Below are 19,703 nucleotides of genomic sequence, written 5' to 3' on the forward strand. Positions count from 1 at the left end.
TCTTGTTTACAAGATGGTCATTTTCTGCTAAAAGAATCAGGTCATAATAGAAAAAAAAAAAAAAACGTTTTTAAACTTCACCCAGGATGATACATGAGGCCTCTCAGTACTCAGGGAATACTGGTTTCTGGAGTTCTACAGAAGTAAAATCAATAGAGTGCTAAACTGCACTTATTCTAAGCCACGGTATAGGCCTTTCTCCAGCAACACTACAGATGTGTGGCCCAGGCAGGCCATTAGGATGACTCAGTAAATAAGGAAGAGTTTACACAGAGAGAGAAAACCACACGATCCATTTTCCATGCAGAAAATACATTAAAACCTTTGCAAAAGAAACCACTATGCCCAGCTAGAAAATACCACATCCCCAGCACTCTGCAGACCGTGCACTTCACCTCCCAGGAGAGGAGCAGAACTCCAACAATTGATCACTTCAAAAGCACCACCGCACTGCCTTCCTGACACTCTGCCTCAGCCAACCACAGGGATAACGCAAAAGACGCCACTCACAACACCAGCATCAGCTGGGAACTCAGGAGCACAGATTCTCATTTCCAGAACTCAGAGTGGGTTCCTACAAGCCCTTGCCCTGGGGAGGGAAAGCTATCTCAGAAGCCTGAGAGGGGCCGGCACTGTAGCGTAGTGGGTAAAGCCGCGGCCTGCAGTGCCGACATCCCATATGGGCGCCGGTTGGAGTCCCAGCTGCTCCACTTCCAATCCTGCTCTCTGCTAGGAAAGCAGGATTAGATGGCCCAAGTCCTTGGGGCCCTGCACCTGCGTGGGAGACCTGGCTCCTGGCTTCAGATTGGCGCAGCTCCAGCCATTGCAAGCATCTGGGGAATGAATCAGCAGATGGAAGACCTCTCTCTCTGTCTCTGCCTCTGCCTCTGCCTCTCTTTAACTCTGTCTTTTAAATAAGTAAATAAATCTTAAAAAAAAAAAAAAAAAAAAGCCTGAGCACACTTTGCACACTTTTTTTTTTTTTTTTTTTTTTTTTGACTGGCAGAGTTAGACAGTGAGAGAGAGAGACAGAGAGAAAGGTCTTCCTTTTCCATTGGTTCAACCCCCAAATGGCCGCTATGGCTGGTGCACTGCGCCGAGCCAAAGCCAAGAGCCAGGTGCCTCCTACTGGTCTCCCATGCGGGTGCAGGGCCCAAGGACCTGGGCCATCCTCCACTGCCTTCCCGGGCCACAGCAGAGAGCTGGACTGGAAGAGGAGCAACTGGGACAGAATCTGGCACCCCAACCGGGACTAGAACCCAGGGTGCTGGCGCCACAGGCAGAGGATTAGCCTAGTGAGCCGCAGCACCGGCCGAGAACACCTTATTCTAAGGGGATCCCCACAGCCTCAGCTTGAGAATAACCTGCAGTTCCCTTTGGGGGCCACATGTGTGTAACCGGAATGAACTCCAGGAAGGCTCAAGACTTATTCAAGCCTCTCCCCAAACCCTGATAATGCCCCATCGAGAGTGTGTTCATGTCTGAATTCATCTTGCAACCAGATCTACAAAGCAGCTCCAAGCACGCGTACTACTCCCATCTCTTGAAGAAGTCACATCATTCATTTTTCTTGGTAACATAATGAAGTTCTCCTGACACAACTTACTCTTTGCCAGGAATTCTGGATATGTAAGTTCATTTGGATTTCATGCAAGAGTCTGTTTTATTCAACCAGAGACTTTGATAACCTGGTCCCATGGCTAAATTCCCAAGAGAATGCCCTAATAAGGTCCTGGCTGACCCAAAAGCAGCCAACACAGCAGAACTTCATCTGTTACATAGCTAAGTAGAATCCCCATCCCCCCACATCCAAAATGAAAAAGCTGTCGTTTTTTATCTTTCAGGAAACACAGCAACTGTTGTACTTTTCCCTGAACTATTATGTCACATCAGGTTGAAAAATTAACCCCAGGATTTCCAAACTAACTCCTTCTCTTACCTCCACCACGGTGGTTTCCGCAGCTTTGCACATGGGCAGGTTGAAATTTCTTGCACTCTTCCTACATCAGACACGGAAAAAGAAGATGAAAAAGTGTCTCTTCCAGCTTTAACATTATGTAAACTAAAAGAATTTCTGTTAACTGAGAATATTCTCAAAAACAGTATATCCTATCTTCCACTAGTAAAATTTTATAACTATTTTATACTTAAAAATAGAATGCTCATTTCATTCACTTTACATCATGTTTTTAAGAAGGTCAGAGAAAGAGGACTGTTTTTCTTGTTCAACTCATAGCTTATATACAAAAAACAGAAGAGATGTTAGTAAATCTACTCCATTTGGGATGAATTTGCCTTTTTTTTTAAACTAGAACACTAGCTTATTTCTGTAGCTAAATACACTTTAAACACCTGTTATCATGAAAATATTAAGAAAGGAAAAGGAGCAAGTGTTTTACATGAGATTGTGATTGCATTCTCTATTAAAGAGAAGCCTACTGCTGAAGTGAAATAAAAAATAGTCATTGGTGAATCACCTATAAAGATCATTCTGGAGAACCATTTTCTGATGAAATTCTTGAAAATGTAACACCTATATCAGACCCTGAAGTGTAAAAATGTAAAGAAAGTACCAATTTTACTAATGGTTTTGCATTCTCAAGTTCTTCGGTTAATATACTTCTCCTCATCAAAAAGTGGAAATGTAGGGACCACACACTGGTAGGAGAATTCCTCTTGGAGCAGCAAGTAAACTGTAGCTCTCCCTTCAGGCCATCAGTGTCTTCTTTGCTCAGATTCAAAGATAAAGAGAAGAATGTCCTTGAGGCAGGAGTTCTGTGAATGTGTACAAGCTGCAAGGCTCCAGGGCACCAGACGGCCAGGCATCAAAGCTCCAAGAGCAAGGGCGGGTGTTTGGTCTAATGGTTAAGGGGCTGCTAAGGATGCCCATCTCCACATTAAAATACTTGGGTTCAATACCCAACTCCAATCCCTGCCTCCAGTTCCTGATAAGGTAGACGCTGGGAGGCAGCAGATGATGGCTCAACTAATTAGGTTCCTGCCACCCACATGACCCAACTGGACTGTGTGCCCAGCTTCTGGCTTCAATCACGACCAACTGCTCTGGGCATCTGGGAACTGAATCAGCAGGTAGGCGCACTCTCTGTCTGCCTCTCGAAAAAAAATAATTAAAAAACAGAAAAGGCTGCAGGGGCAGTATGGCCAGAGTGAAGGCGTCCCGGTCTCCTGCACTGCAGCAAGACATCTGTACAGCTGTCCCACTCAACGTGAAGGAAGTCGGTATCTTCAGAATCCAGACCACCTGGCCCCTGGGGATGAGAGCTCTCACTTCACACCAACGCTAAACAACCACCGACCAGAGGTCAGTGCTTATACGAGCCGCTGTGTGGTCTCTGGATTTCAAAGCCAGGCTACAGAGCACAGGAAATACTCCCGGACATATTTTAAATCAACTATGTCCACCTCCTAAGTACATAATTTCCTTAATCTCTATTATAAAGCTACTAAGCTTTATAAATCTATGTGTCACCAATGTTTCAATAAGGTAGACATGATGTAAAGTGTCCTCTATAATTGGTAAGAGTTGCTGCACTTTAAAAAATTGGCTTAACAAATAAAACAGTATCACTGCCCCATAAGTTCTTCAGAAATAGCCAATAACATGAGGGTGTCACTGGGAATTTAGTCATGTTCACCACAAAACCACATCTGCTATGGAGAAAAAAAAAAAACTGATAATTAAAACCATCAACTGAAAATATTATGAGAAAGAAAATTACTTCTCTAATCTAACAGGTGAAGTGTTCAAGACCAAACACTTCAAAAACTTCATACTAAGTCACAGTGGCAGGGCTGGCCCTGTGGCGCAGTGGGTTAACGCCTCAGCCAGCAGAACTAGCATCCCATGGGGGTGCCGGTTCGAGTCCAGGTTGCTCCTCTTCCCATCCAACTTTCTGCTATGGCCTGGGAAAGCTGTAGAAGATGGCCTAATTCCTTGGGCACCTGTACCCACATGGGAGACCCAGAAGAAGCTCCTGTCTCCTGGCTTCGGATCAGCTCAGCTCTGGCCATTGTGGTCATTTGGGGAGTGAACCAGCAGAATGGAAGATTCTCTCTCTCCTCTCGCTCTCTCTCTCTCCCTCTCTACCTTTCTCTCTCCCTCACTCTCACTCTGGCTCTGTCTGTATAACTCTGTCTTTCAAATAAATAAAAATAATTCTTAAGAAAAAAAAAAGGTGTTTGAGTCTCAACCACTCCACTTCTGATCCAGCTCCCTGATAATGCACCTGGGAAAGCAGGGGAAGATGGACCAAATGCTTAGACCCCTGTCACCCATGTGGGAGAGCAGGATGGAGTTCCAGGCTCCTGGCTTCAGCCCGGCGCAGCCCTGGCTATTAGGCCATTTGAGGAATGAATCAGAGGATAGAGGATCTGTGTGTGCGTGTGTGTGTGTGTGTGTGTGTGTCTCATTCTCCTTCTCTCTCTCTCCCTTCCTCCCTTCTTCTCTGTTAACTCAGCCTTTCAAATAAATAAATAAATATTTAAAGAAAAAAAAAAGGTGGCACAATTTTCAAAACCAATACACAAACTCCAGATACTAAATAGTTAGGATTTGGCAAGCTTGGGGTTAATCAAAAGACTCAAAAACCCATTAGGTCTGTGGCTACCCAGGTAATGAGAATAACAATTCAGCATTATTAAGGTTAATCAACTTTGATAACAAAACCTTTCTAAGCGTTTCCTGGGAGACACCTACAGGACAGGAAAAGAACTAACCTAAATTATTATTAGCAATAGCTTTCCAGAATATCAAGGTGATTTTGACATGTTAAGACAATGCATTTAAATAACACCATTAATATTAAATAAAATTGGTGCTGTTGTGCTATTTTCAAAGACTTGACAGTCTCAGCCACTGAAATACACAGAGAGAACAGTAATTGCAGGTGAATATCTACAAGGACACGTAGGTTTTATACAGAACAAGCAGTGCATCGTGGCCACCAAGTGCATCAACAGGTGCACCCTACCAGCGAGACGGCAGAGCAGAAGCTCTGTAAGCACACATACCTGCACGCGCACACATTCCCACGATGCGTTCGATCCTACACCACTTTTACAACGAAGCTTTAAATTAAAAAGTCACTATTTTTATCCTAACAACTTAGAGTTGGTAATACGCATTCCATTACCTGAAAATCACATTTCCAGCTCGGTCTGCCTTCCAGGCTTTCACCAAAGCAAAATCTCCTGTAATCGCCTCCTCCAGAATGAAGTGCTGGCCGTTAAACTCCCTCACCTGCAGGAGACAAAGAGGGCGGTGCCGGCAGTCGCACATGTCTTGTGTGATTGCGAAGTGTGCTCTGACAGGGGCACAGACTACTAACGCCAGGCAACACAGGGAGCAGAATCTCAAGGGGGACTTCAAGGTAAGTGGTGTTGGGCACCCAGGTCTGAGTCAAAGTGGGCAAGCACAGACCAGGATGGGCAAGGCCTAGCAACAAGAGAAAGCTCCGTGCATTGGGAAATAGACAGTTCTATAGGCCTGCAAGATAAGCAGTGTTAATATTCATCTTATTACCTGTGTGCATAGGTTATATTCTGAATATCAAAAATAGTCCATCTTTCCCTCCCCTCCAGGAAAAAAAAAAATTTAAGTTACAGGAAATGGCCTGTGTGCTGCTTTTGTACATAAAATAGTTATAAAAACTCCTTCATCCCTCCCATCAGACTGTAATTTATAATCACCTGTTGTGGTTTTATTTGGGATCCACAGAACAGATTAATGGGGAGAGAAGCGACATGCCATAGCCTCTCACCCACTGGCATAATCTATGCCTCCAGATACTGGTGATTTCATTTTACCTCTTTTGATAGTTTTCTGAGCTTCTCCATAAATGTTTGCATAGCTTCCTGGGACTCATTCATAGGTACTTCATGGTTTCTATTACAATGTCATCTTATCTTACTTCATCTCATTTGTCATTACTAATTTAGTGGAATGCTACTGATTCTTGTTGAAGTTTATTGCCTATTAATTTTATTAAGCATTTGGAGGGTAAAGAACGTAAAGCAGGAAGTCTGCCATGGCATTATGCTCCTTTTGTCTATTCAAGGATTTATCTCTGGGAATTCAAACAAAGGAGAGAAGAGACCAGGACCATTTGTTACACTCCATCACCGCACAGGATGAAGCCATACAAAGCCAGAACTTCATCTCCATTCCTCCCGCACCCCCTAGTGGACTAGCTGACTAAGTGCACTTTATAAAAAGCTCTCAAGACAGAAATTTTTGTATAGGGGACCAATGTGCTTAGCAGGTTAAGCCGCAGCTTGCAACACCATCATCCCGTATCTGAACACTGGTTCATATCCTAGCTACTCTGCTTCTGATCCAGCCTTCTGCTAATATGCCTGTGAAGGCAACAAAAGATGGTGCAAGGACTTGAGCCCCTGCCACCCAGTGTGGGACTAGGATGGAGTTGCTGGCTCCTGGCTTTGGCCTAGCCCTGGCCAGACTGTGTGACCATTTGAGGAGTGAAACAGCAGATGAAAGATCTATGCCTTTCTGTCATTTTGACTTTCAAATAGATAAATAAATAAAATATTTTTTAAAAAAATGTTTTGGTACAATGACTTTTCTTTAGCTAGCATTTAAAACAGAAATCTTTTCCTAAGAAAAGTTTCTTTAGAGACATTATCTCATTTTCATCCTATAAAACACAAATGAAATTAAGGAATAATGAACTAATGATCTTATTTATAGAAACAGATAAACTACATGAAAACTTTTTTTATTATTTTTTAAAGATTTATCTATTTATTTGAAAGAGAAAAAGAGAGAGTCTTCCATCTATTAGTTCACTCTTAGGTCACTACAACAACCAGGGCTGGGCCAGGCTGAAGCCAGGAGCAAAAAGCTTCTTCCAGGTTTCCCACACTGGTGGTAGGAGCCCGAATACTTCAGCCATCTTCCGCTGCTTTTCCTAGGCCATCAGCAGGGAGCTGGACTGGAAGTAGAGAAGCCAGAACTCAAACAGTCACCCACATGGAAGCCAGCATCATAGGTGGAGGCTTTACCTACTACACCATCACACCAGCCCCAAGAAAGGTGTTTATAAACTGCACATCAATACAGTTATTATTTTTAAATGACATGCATTTCAGAATCATTGTAAATATCAATGGTGGTAGCTGAGCATTTTACATACAATTTAGAAAACGGGAGTAAATATAAACTAAAACAGAGCAAAATCAAGAATTTGACTTTTCTTTCTGATTCCAATTATATCATCTCCTGAAGGGTCTACACACCAGCTGCTTCTGAGTGTTAGCTATTCTAACATTTAAAAAGAAAGAAGACGGTGGCCAGCGCTGTGGTGCAGCCACTTACAAAGCTGGCATCCTATCCTGGAGCATCAGCTTGAGTCCTACCTGCTTTGCTTCCTCTCCAGCTCTCTACTAATGTACCTGGGAAAGCAGCAGAAGATGGCCCAGGTTTGGGCCCCTGCCACTTATGTAAGAGAACCAGATGGAGTTCCTGTCACCCGGCTTCAACTTGGGTCAGCCCCAGCTGTCACAGCCATCAGGAGAGTGAACCAGTGGATGGAAGATTCTCTCTGTCTCTCCCTCCCTGTCACTCAGCCTTCCAAACAAATAAAAGTAAATCTTAACACACACACACACACACACACACACATACACACACACACACACACACAGGAAGATGGGTGTTTGGCCTAGTGGTAAGTCATCTGTTGATATTCTCACATCCCAATAAGCAGGGTGCTTGGGTTTGAGTCCTGGCTCTATTCCTGTTTCTGGGCTCCTGCTACTGTGGATTCTGGGAATCAGCAAGAAACCTAGACTGAGTTTCTGGCTCCCCGCTATGGTCTGAGCCCCAGACTTTGCAGGCATTTATGCAATGAACCTGCAGATAAGAGCAGATAAGTCTGCTGTGTGTGTGTCTGTCTGTCTGTCTGTCTCTTTTTCTCTCTCAGTCTCTCTGCCTCTCAAATACAATTTAAGAGAATTACGTAGCCCAAAATGTTAATAGCGTCAAGATTGAAAAAAAGTTTTTAATTAAAAAAAGGAACTGGTTTAGTCAAACGAGTCATTGTATTCACTTGACAGAGTTGTGCATTTCACAGTCCACTCCTTTTTCTTGAATTCCCCCAGATTTTAGCTCCTGAATTCCATAAAGTTTCCAATGACCTCCATTTTTGCAAATTCAATGGTCCGTTCCAGTCCTGCTGTTGCCCTCTCCATACTCTGCCTCTGCTTATTCCCCCTCCTTAAAAGGTCCCTTTTCTTTCAAATCACCAGATCCCCCCAGGGAAGTTGTCTTAGTAGTCATTCAGTCTTATTTTTCCTTGCTGCTCCTTCTCCTCTTCCCAGCCTTCCAGAAGGCTCCCCTACCACCTAATTTAGGTCTCTACTCAACGACACCTCCTCACAAGGACTCTCCCTGCCCACCCACTTGCACCACCACCTCCCTGGCCACTCTCATTGCCCTTCGCTGACTTGCTTCTCAGGCCCTGCCTGGCATCTAGTCCCATGGGCCTCACCACTCAAGGACCATGTACCCAGGGCTCCCCACCCAGATCTGTGCTGTGCCTGGAGCTAGGTCCTCCTGGGCACCCCCTCTTGGAGTCCACTGGACGTGTTGCCTGAATCTCATCCCAGACATGGCCCTGCAGTAACCCCAAGCCTGGCCCATTGCATAAACACATCCTGACTCCTCTCACACCCCATGTCCAGCCCCTCAGCAAACTTCTGTCTCTGCCATCAACATTCATCCCAACTCCAGCGGCTTCTCACAAACTCCACTGCTACCACCTTAGTCTAAGCCACCTGCCACTCCCACTCCTAACCTCTCTCACTGCCTCTGCTCGCAGCACCCTACAAACAACAGAAAACACGATTCATCACCCAACAGCCACAGTGATCTTTGAAATGTGACAGATCACATGACTCTCCCACCACTACTCAAAACTCCCCATTGGGCTCTCCCTGATCACAGGGAAACCAGCAATCTGTGCAGCTCTGGTTGCTGCCTCTCCTCACTCAGCAGTCCCATCACTGTCTGCTTTCATACTGTGCTTCAGTCCGGCTGCCATGCTGGTCCACAAACAGGGCAAGTCAGTAGCTACCACAGGACCTACTTCCTCCTCCTCCTGACTAAAGCATAACCTACTGTGGTGTGGTAGGTAAAGCCACTGCCAATATGACAAATATGTTAATAAAAGCTTTGAAAGAGTCAACCCCTATGTCCATCAACTGATGACTGGATAAACAAAATGTAGTGTATATGTGATGAACTACTACTTAGCCATTAAAATAATGAAATCTGTCTTTTGCAACAAAATGGATTCATCTGGAGACCATTATGCTTAGTGAAATAAATGAGATCCAAAAAGACAAATATCACGTTTTCTCGGATTTGTCACAGCTAATATAGAGTAAAAAACATTATATATACATTAATGTATATGAGTAAAACTGACATTTGGGATTTGATTATTGCATATAGTCCTCATCTATATTCCTACTGAACATGGACTTTCTACTTTTGACTTGTTGAACTCTTTATTTGGTGGAACATTAAGCCTATGATTATAAAGTAAATTAGAAATATTTTATCAGCCAGCGCCGCGGCTCAATAGACTAATCCTCCACCTTGCAGCGCCGGCACACCGGGTTCTAGTCCCAGTCAGGGCACTGGATTCTGTCCTGGTTGCCCCTCTCCCAGGCCAGCTCTCTGCTGTGGCCAGGGAGTGCAGTGGAGGATGGCCCAAGTGCTTGGGTCCTGCACCCCATGGGAGACCAGGAGAAGCACCTGGCTCCTGCCTTCGGATCAGCGCGGCCGCGGTGGCCATTTGAGGGTGAACCAACGGCAAAGGAAGACCTTTCTCTCTGTCTCTCTCTATCTCTCCCTGTCCACTCTGCCTGTCAAAAAAAAAAAGACATATTTTATCACCAAAATTAAAAAAGAGAAAAGGAGAGGAAGAAGGGAAGTATCATTATATTCTTAGAATTGTATCTATGAATTTCATGAACTACGTGAAATGTGTTCTTCTTATATTACTTTAAAAAATAAATAACTAGAAAAGCATTGAAACAATATAGGTCACTTTCAGCTGACAGGCAAAGCTGCAGATGGAGGACACAGCTGGAGACCAAGTACAAGCAGCAAGGGGCGTGGTACCAATCCCTCACCATCCCTCAGAGCCAGCTTCCCTCCTTGCAGAAAGAGGGGAAGAGGTCCCTTGGTTTATCTAGCTTACCTCCCTAGAGATACGCTCCACATTTCTGCAACCTGTGTTAACTTTCTTAAGCCATTCAGACAGGGAGAATGGTAAGACTGCAAGAAGACAGTAATCAAACACTGTCCTGTGTAATTGTTGAAATTACTCAAGTCCCAGTATCTTAAATCTCTATATGCAGAATTCTGTTCTCAAGTTTATGACTGAAATGGCCTATTATTAAGGCACCCATTCTACCTAGCACTTTAACAAGACTATTTAGTCAAAAACTCCAGAAAGTGTGTCCAAGTTACAAAATACAAAGGCAATCATATGAACTTTATTACTCCATAATATAATTGTCCCCAGCTTTTCAGGATTTCAGATAAACATGATTTCCTTTGCTCTTTTCTTCCTTCAGTCAAATGAGGAAGGGCTTGAGAGTTCAATACCATGCATGTAATACAACTCTCCTATTTTTCCACAAGTATAATCAACAGTTAATAATATTCATAAATTTCTTAAAACCTGCCAGAAGATCAGATTAGATAACTAAGCTTGATGAGTTCATAAGCACAGATCACAGCTTCGCTTCTACTTTCTTACTCTAGCTTCCTATGTGATTTTAATGACTAGCAGATGCCCAGGTTTAACTGAAATATTGATGAAAATGAATGAGCTTGTTCTCGCACAATCACCCAGTGAGTCCTCCCAGAATCCCAGACACAATAGTGCTCCTTACCTCTCTTGGCTTGCTGGCAATGGCGATGCTGCCATCTTTGTTGTATTTGATGGGTGATCCTCCTTCTTGGACCAGGGTCCCATAGCCAGTGCTGGTATAAAACGCAGGAACTCCAGCCCCTCCTGCTCGAATCCTCTCTGCAAGTGTGCCCTATGAGAGGGAGAAACAAACATCCCATTAAAAAACATTCATTATGCACCTATCTGTGTGTGGGCACAGAAGCACTCATGGACGTGGTTTTGATCCGCTGAGGCTGGCAAGGTGAAAAGCTCCTGGCATGACTGTAAGAACCATGTGTTTCACCAACAGGTCTGTACTGGAGGATCTATTTTTAAAAATGTCATTGTCCCACTAGGCAACAGCTGCTCCACTCTTAATCCACATCCAAAATGAAACTGCTTGTTTGTCTAGATGTCCTCCCAGTTTCCAGACACTGGTCTCTTGGTACCAGATTCTATATATGTCGACTTACAATATTTTTAAATCAAATTTCAAATCTGAATTATGTAACTTTAGCTATGTACACGCTTAAAATATACCTGGATTTCGTTTTACTATGTGCTATGTATGGGCATGCTTAAAACTTATCATTAGTAATGTAGAGTGTTAAAATATTCATAAAACTGTTTAAAATAAATTTGATCTACTAAAGTAAGGAAAAATCTAAAGTTAAGCAAAGAGTATAGCAAAGAACTGAGCTGCTTTCTAAAAGCAAAGAGTATTTCAAGCTTTGTTTCTGAGTAGAAACCGCTGCAGGTGAAGTCCTTTGCATCCTTTTTTCCTCATTCTCTCACCCATGAATGAACACTCTCCCACCTCCAGCCCAGGTCCCAGTGATTTCAGACTGGAGTCCCTACCTCCCTGCCTCCCCTCTAGGGAGTCAACTCTGGCCCTGGATACTTCCTGACACCCTCCCTAACACTGGAACCTACTGTTGAGGTTTAATACATACATTTTACTGAGATAACTCACTGGCTTATCAGAAATAAGAAGTGAATTGGGTCCTAAGGACAGTGTATTCCCACTATCCCAACCTGGAAACTATTTCGCACTTTCACTGGGGTCATTAACTTTACAGGTCAAAGACGGGACTAACAGCTGGAGCTTCAGACAGGAGTCATTCAGGTAGATGAGATACTCTGAGGAGGGAGACGGCCAGCCTTCCAGATTACTAGGCGACGATTCCATCTGACAGAGACGACTCAACTTGGTATTCTGAGTATTTTAAATAATAGTCCCAAAAAGTAAATCACTGAACCCACCGCAATACTGCCCCCTACCTGAAAATATGTTTATGTCTTCCTTCCCTGAATACTTTACTCCTTTTCTCTGGCTGCCTTGGCAAGGCCTTGAAATAGAGTATTTCTGCGGACAGGCCCTGTGCAGGCACCGTCAAGCTCCCCTGCTACCTCCAAAGGAGTCCTAATCCCTAGCATTTTATCAACTCTTCTCTTCCTGGCTCTCAGAGTACAAAACAAGCTGCCAGAGCCAATGTTCACCCACATACCACAAGCCACGGACGGAAGCTTAAAGGAAGTGTGTGTATAAACATACACACACACACACCCACACATATATATGAATTAAGAATATATATATATATGAAGAATATGTGTGTATGTGTGTATAGACAGAAGTTGCTCTTCCATGTACAAGGGGGATTCAAAAAGTTCATGGAAAATAGAATTAAAAGGTAAGTTGATTTTGCTGCAAAAAACTTTGAAATCCATACACTGTTTTTTTCATAATACAAACACTCCATGAACGTTCTATAAGACTGCTCATATATGCCCTATGACAAAATAAAGGGTAATGCCAAAGAAATAGGAGATTTTTTTTTCAAGCCAAAGGATAGCATATTTCAACCTACAATGTGAAAAAGCAAAAGCATATGCTATGGACTGAACTGCCTCCCCCCAAGCAGCCCTAACCCCGCAACCTATTTGGAGACAGGGCCTCTGATAAGATAATTAAGGTGGGTCCTAATGCAGGATTAGTGTTCTTGTAAAAAGCAGCATCAGAGAACTTGCTCACCCACTTGCTCCCTCCCTTCCCCCACCCCAGCCAGGTGGGGACAAAGCAAGAGGTGAGTCAGCTGCATGCCAGGAAGGGAGCCTGCACCAGGAACTGGCTTGGCTGGCACCTTGCTCTTGGACTTCCCAGTCTCCGGAACTGTGAGGAATAATTTCTGTTGATAAGCCCTGAAATGCATATGGAATAAATGCCAGACACAGTGCAGTGCTATAAGCATAGGGAGAGTGCTATAGCATAACCAGATGTGACAGCAACACTGTGAAGCCCCAGTTAGAAAGAACAGTCCCCCACGCACGCTCTCTCTAGACAGGCAAATTCCTAATTTCATTACTAAGAAGGATATTGGTAATCCACTCTGTTACTTTATTATGGACTTGGTAAAGATGATGATGTTACTATTTTCAGAGTGGTGGGCTGTTTTAGAGATGAGGCAGACCACGTCAAACCAGAAGGAAGACACAGATGACTTGTAGACCCTTGGTTTACTTGGCTCCAAAATGTTTGCCTTCCTCTGCGACAAACTCCTCAATCAGTTTGGAGATGAGGCAGCAAATCAGTGGAGAAAACTGCTCAGCTGATTGTAGAACAGCCTGGGTCCTGCTGCCAGTATCTGGGAAAGCTGGGTGGGCTCTGATCCCAGCACACACTCTCAGATGCACACCTTTTCTGTGCCAGGGGCTTCTCCTAATATAGCTCAGCAAAACCAGATCATTCGCAAATTTCAAATCCTAGGACTCACAGAAGTGGACCTACAGAACAAGCCTGGAACATTTCACTGGCCCTTCTGCATGCTTTTGGCATAACACACACTACAGTGCCAAACTTCAAACTTGACCTTGCAGCCTGCATTTTCACTACAAATACTCTCCTGTACCTGTGCACAGCAGCAGAAAATATGAATATTTATATGAATAAATATGGGATTTAAACAAAAGTCCTTGTTTTGGTAAATCAGCCTCCCCTGTTCCTTACCTCTCTCACAAAAAGAAATTTATTGACAGAAGTAAGTGCATTTTTAAATAAGTTAGTATTCTAATAGAAAAAGAGAGAAATTGTCTCACCTGCGGTGTCAGCTCTACTTCTAATTCACCAGATAGGAACTGTCGCTCGAATTCTGCATTTTCTCCCACATACGAAGAGACCATGCGTTTTATCTGCTTGGATCGAAGTAAAAGGCCCAAGCCAAAGTTGTCTACCCTAGAAGGAAATAAAGGTGGCTTACAATCAAATAAACATCTCAAAGAACATTGTTGTCACTTATTATTTTTTTTAAAGGCTGAAATTTATTGATTTAGAAGAAAAGAAACATTCTTTCCGCCAGGCATTTAATCCACATTCTCCGTCCCTCGACACTCAAGGAATCCTCCAAGGTGGCTATTTTTTTTTACCTTGTTTACACTTGAGAAAACTAAAGCTAAAAAGCTTATGTAATTTTTCCCCAGATCTTTGGAAGAAATGGACATAGGCAATATTCAAGGCCACTTCAACCCTACAATTCAACACCATACTTTGCTGTCTTTTCCATTACTGTAAAGTGCTTTTGGGTTAGAGATAAACAGAGATGAAGTGGTTCTTGTCCCATGTTTTGGTGAAATACATAAATGCAGGGGAAAAATACTGACCCTAAAGGAACATTTGGATGGAAAAGTTTATTCTCTTCTAAAAAGAAGAGAGGAGCATTCTATATTTAAAATAGAAAGGGTTAGCATACTCAATGAAATATAAACTCAAATGAAAGATACCAATGAACATTTTTCTTATAGCATACTTTGCTCAAGATTTACATACTTGAACATTCATAATAATAAAATATCAGCAAATTAAACCAATGACAAGATTATAGGTAGCAAGAAGAATTCTGGGTCTGTTAAATTGCATATACTATTGTTTAATGTCCTTATTATTTTAAAGTTGGAACACAATTTATTCTTAGAAACAGGGGGCCAGTGCTGTGGTGCAGAGATAAAGCTGCCTCCTGCAGTGCCAGCATCCCATTTGGGTGCCGGTTCGAGTCCCAGCTGCTCCACTTTCTGATCCAGCTCTCTGCTATGTCTGGCTTTGGATCAGCACAGCTCTGGCCGTTGCAGCCAGCTGGGGAATGAACCATGAACGGAAGACCTCTCTCTCTCTCTCTCCCTCTGCCTCTCCTTCTCTCTGTGTAACTCTGACTTTCAAATAAATCCTAAAAATAAAAAAAGAAAGAAAGAAACGGTGCATGTGGTGTCATTCGATTTTGTTTCTTCTCTAAGTTGAAGGTCTCCAGATTTGTGCCTTCCTTATTTCCATTATCTTATTGAAAGTAAAATATACATGAAATTTCAAGCAAAGTCAATGAATTAACAAAGATTAATAATTAAATTGAGTACTTTTCCATTTTCAGTCACCTTATTCTTGTCTTGTACTCACCAGTTTCAAAAATTCTTTCGCCATGTTGAAAGAAAATATTCCTAGCAAAGGATACTTGATCTTAAGCTAAAAAACTTTCCAAGTAAAATATGTGTAATGGTGAAAACCATGATGACACCACTACAAACAAAATATTTAAATAAAAATAAAGAAAATGCTAAGTGTCGGCAAGGATGTGGAACAACTGGAACTTTCATACATACAGAGGAGAATGAAAATCAATACAAAGCCTTTGGAAAACCATCAGCAGTACATATTACAGGTTGAATATCCCTTATACAAAAAGCTTAGGACCAGAGTGTTTCAGATTTCAGATTTTTTCAGTTTAGAAAATTTTCATACATGTAATGAGACATTTCAGGGATAATATCCAAGCCTAAACACGAAATTCATTTATGCTTGTCATACACCTATACAAGAAGCCTGAACATAATTTTATACAATACTTTTAGTGCACCTGTATTTTGGCTGTGACCCTTCATATGCTATCTGGTGTGGAATTTTCTACTTGTGGTGTGATGTCAGTAGTCAAAAATTTTCAGATCTTGAAGTATTTCAGATTTGGTATTTTCAAACCAGGGATTATCAGCTTCTAATGCTGAGCACAGGAATATTTTATGAGTCATCAATTGCTCTCTTTTGTCTATAACCAAGAGCAATGCAAGCTCATGTTCACCAAAAGACATATACAAGAATATTTATAGCAACACATTTCGTTATGGCCAAATTGGAGCTTCCAAATGTCTATCAACAGGATACATAAATTGTGGTGTAGCCACACAATGATTTTTTAATGATTTACATTTTATTAAAAGAAAACAGATTTCTTATAGTTCATAGATACAATTTAATTCAGCAACAAGAATGAATATCTACAACCACTGGCAAGAATGCATGAATCTCACAGGCAAGATGTTGAGCAAAAGAAGCTGGACACAAGAATACATACTGAATGATTCCTTTTATATGAAGTTCAAAATCAGTAAATGAGATCAGAAGTGGGGTTAATGGTTAACCTTGGTAGTGAGTGACGGAAGCAGAGTGAGGGCGGCTTTCTAGGCACCTGGCCCTGCTCTGTTTCTTTATCAGGGTGTTGGTCACATGTGTGTGAAGATTGTAAAAACCCATCAAATTGTATATGCATGATACATTCACCTTTCTGTGTTTCAATAGTTTTTTAAGAGAGAGATATAGTGATAAAGGTTGGAGCACTTCCTGGAGGCAGAAGCCCTTCCCTCTTAACCCCTCAGTGCTCTGAGGGTTCCTCGCAAGCCCTACTGGGGCTTGAGTCACCCAGCCAGCTCATTCTCCACAGCCCCTCACTCAACTCCAGGCCTGGCATATCAGGTTCTGGGGCAGCTGCCATAATTAAGGTTTGGTTCTGGCCGCTGTCCAGAAAGCTCTGTGCTTGCCAAGGAAATAAACAGATAAATCTATAACAATAGCAGAGCGAGAGGCCTGCTAAGGAAAGTCTGCATGAAGAGTGATGACAACATTGCAGACTGAGAATCCAACTGCTGGAGAGAGGAAAGAAAGCCAAAAAAGCCAAACAGAAGTGGAACACCTTACAGAAAGCAACAGTTAAATAGACACAACAATAACACACTGTGACGGTTCAGCGCAGGGTAGAGGTGCTGAGAGCAAGAGGCAGCGGGGAGGCCCTGCCAACACGCTCGGGATGCCCTGTGCTGAGTGTGACAGGGATGGAGACCAAAGGCAGAGGCACAGCAGGGGAGGTGGGAGGCAGGCAGAGCTTGATGTGAGAGGCACAGATGGAGATGCTGTGACCGAACATGGTAAGCAGAAGAGCAACAGCGTTCAGAAAACAGAGGCAGAGAGACCAGTTAAGGGGGGTGAAGTGGTCCCCACAGGCAATGACGAGTGTCACAACTCAGGCAGAGGCAAGGGGAATGAAGAAGAAAGGACCCAGCAGGGACACTTGGAGGAAAGAATTCATTCCTGAGATGCACTGCCCATCCTGATGTAGGTGCAGACCCGCCCTCAAAGTTGGCAGCGGAACACAATGGGAGAGGCGGCAGGGGGCAGTGGAAGAAAGGTCACACAGGATGTCCCCTTGTTTGACCTGGAAAGAAGGCTGGCCACTTGGGCGATGGACACTGACATTTCTCCTAACAACTGCCTGCCCCCCCCCCCCCCCCGCTTCACTCCACTCCTCATCTGCATGCTACTCAGGCCCACCAGGGCCCCTTCCAGCTCAACCAACCAACTCCTTCCCAATGCTCAGCTGTCTCGCGTTGCAAGCCTCACAACTCCCCAAGGGAGTCCCGACACCAGGTACCCAGGTTAGTGGTCCAGGTCACAGGAACTGTCAACCTCCTACTAAACATTTTTGTAGCCTGGCCTCCAAATACTGAGTCGTATAACCTTCCTCACCTATCATGGGTATAAAAGAAATGGTTGTGCGATTTATTCTCAAGGGTTAAAAATAAAATAAAAACACTAGAGCCTAAACAACAAAAGTATTCTCAGGGATGTATGTCTGAGATTCAGGGAGAATTCCCTGCAGGTTAAGAATAAGCTCGTCCACAAGGGGTCTCCAAACCACTACAGATTCTTTACATAACTAATTCTCCCAGGCGCCTGGTGCTACGCGCAAGCTTGAATCTACTCCTAACACCAGGCGCATTCCCCAGTCCTTCAGGTCAACAATTCTGCTTCTCCGGATGCATCTCTTCTTGCTGCCTTCCCCATTTCCCCTGCTGTCAGCCCCATGCTTGCAGATGCTCAGCACAAAGCTAGCAGAGTGATCTTTAACTTCTCTCTCCCACATTCCATATCCGATTTACAGGAATCCCGAGTCTACCTTGAAAATCCCTTCAGATCTGGCCACTCTCCATTCCTTCCTCTGCGCCCGGCACCCATCTCTTGCCTGGACACTGCAGTTACGTCCCTGCTTCTGCTCGTGTCTGTACACTCTACTCACGGCATGGCAGCCAAAGTGAGCCTCGTCAGATATAAATTAGACTGTGTCACTGCACTGTTCCAACCCCTGCAGGGAAGTGCATTTATTTATAGTAAAAGCCAGGGTAGAGCAGCCTCTAAGGCCTCTTGGGATCAGTTGCCTTCTCATGTCTCCAACCTTATGCCTTCCATTCTGCTGTTCGCTCACTTCTCTGCCTCTGCTGGCCTTCTTACTGTGAGAGTCTCAGATATACCAGGCGGATTCTGCCTCAGGGCCTTTGCACTGGCCTTTCCCTGTCTGAGAAACTCCCCCCCCCCAGATACCTACACAGTTAACCCCTCACTTCCTTCAGATCTCTGCCCAAATGCCACTTCAACAAGCCCATCCTGATCACCCTACTTTTCATTTTAGACAGACTTAAATCTCAATAACACAATTTATTTTTATTCCAATAATATCAACAGAATCAAAGAAAAGACAAGACTGTATTTGAATATAAGATTAATTTATGACAGTTATTGGGACAAATAAAATCTTTCATTAGCTGAGCACATAAATGCAAGTACACATCCCAGGAAGTAGTTCAGCTTCTCAAATAAAATAACCAAACCTTGGGAAATATTCATAATCAGCCAAAACAGCTTTTGTCCACTGAGTCCTTCAGAGCTGCAGTTGCCACAACAGAAAAAGGGGGAAAAAAAAAGGCAAAGGGGCCACTTGCCTTTATCTCCAAATTCAAGGTCACTGGTGCAGAACCAGTCATTTTATTTAGAGTAACAGGCTACTCATTGGGTCCTCAGAAAACTCCTATACTTGACTATTATGATAGGATTAGCCACAGGTGCAGGTACATGTGTTTTATCATACAGGATTTATTAGCCTTCTAGACAGAAGTGGGGCTCCTCCTGGAGTCGACTACATCCCAGCCTTTCCAGAAGTGTAGTATAAAGTAACCTGTCACAAGGAAATGACTGACTAACATAACATACTTTTTGTTCTGGTGGCTGCTACTTTAATAGGTTGACACATAGTTTATTGTGAAACTTTGGTTCATATTGGATTATAACTTGTCAAAGTCCCTCATAAAGCAATGCAAGGCATATTCTTAATTTTTCCTACCTTCCTAATGAACCCGTCTCAAAGTATTAATTCAGTTGATCCCAAAGGAGGGTTTATCTCATTATGGTTAATAGTCCATATTTTATACCAAGATAAGCAGTACAACATAACAGCTCTTACCAAGAAAACAAACAAAAACTGATCATCAGAAACCCTGCACCTTGGAAAGACTTCCAATTTAAGCAGATCTTTCCATAAAAACAGCCCTTTATGGGAGAGAAAATAGTTATCATCTTTAACTCCAAGTTTTCTCCATTGCCCCAACAATTCAAAC

General features: G+C 43.1%; 1 protein-coding gene across 2 annotated transcripts in view; it reads right to left on the reverse strand.

Moving 5' to 3' along the window:
• Nucleotides 1-19,703, reverse strand: part of OXCT1 (3-oxoacid CoA-transferase 1) — a 171,587-nt gene that overhangs the window by 136,515 nt on the left and 15,369 nt on the right. Inside the window, exons 4-7 of one of the 2 annotated variants that reach the window (XM_002714003.5) lie at nt 14,043-14,178; nt 10,948-11,097; nt 5,154-5,260; nt 1,940-2,000 (exon numbers count right to left, since the gene is read on the reverse strand). In XM_002714003.5, coding sequence (XP_002714049.1) covers nt 1,940-2,000; nt 5,154-5,260; nt 10,948-11,097; nt 14,043-14,178 — 454 coding nt within the window. The remainder of the gene's footprint in view (nt 1-1,939; nt 2,001-5,153; nt 5,261-10,947; nt 11,098-14,042; nt 14,179-19,703) is intronic. The other variant, XM_070056679.1, reaches the window with a different exon arrangement.

The sequence above is a fragment of the Oryctolagus cuniculus genome, chromosome 14, assembly GCF_964237555.1.
Source record: "Oryctolagus cuniculus chromosome 14, mOryCun1.1, whole genome shotgun sequence".
Lineage (NCBI taxonomy): Eukaryota > Metazoa > Chordata > Mammalia > Lagomorpha > Leporidae > Oryctolagus > Oryctolagus cuniculus.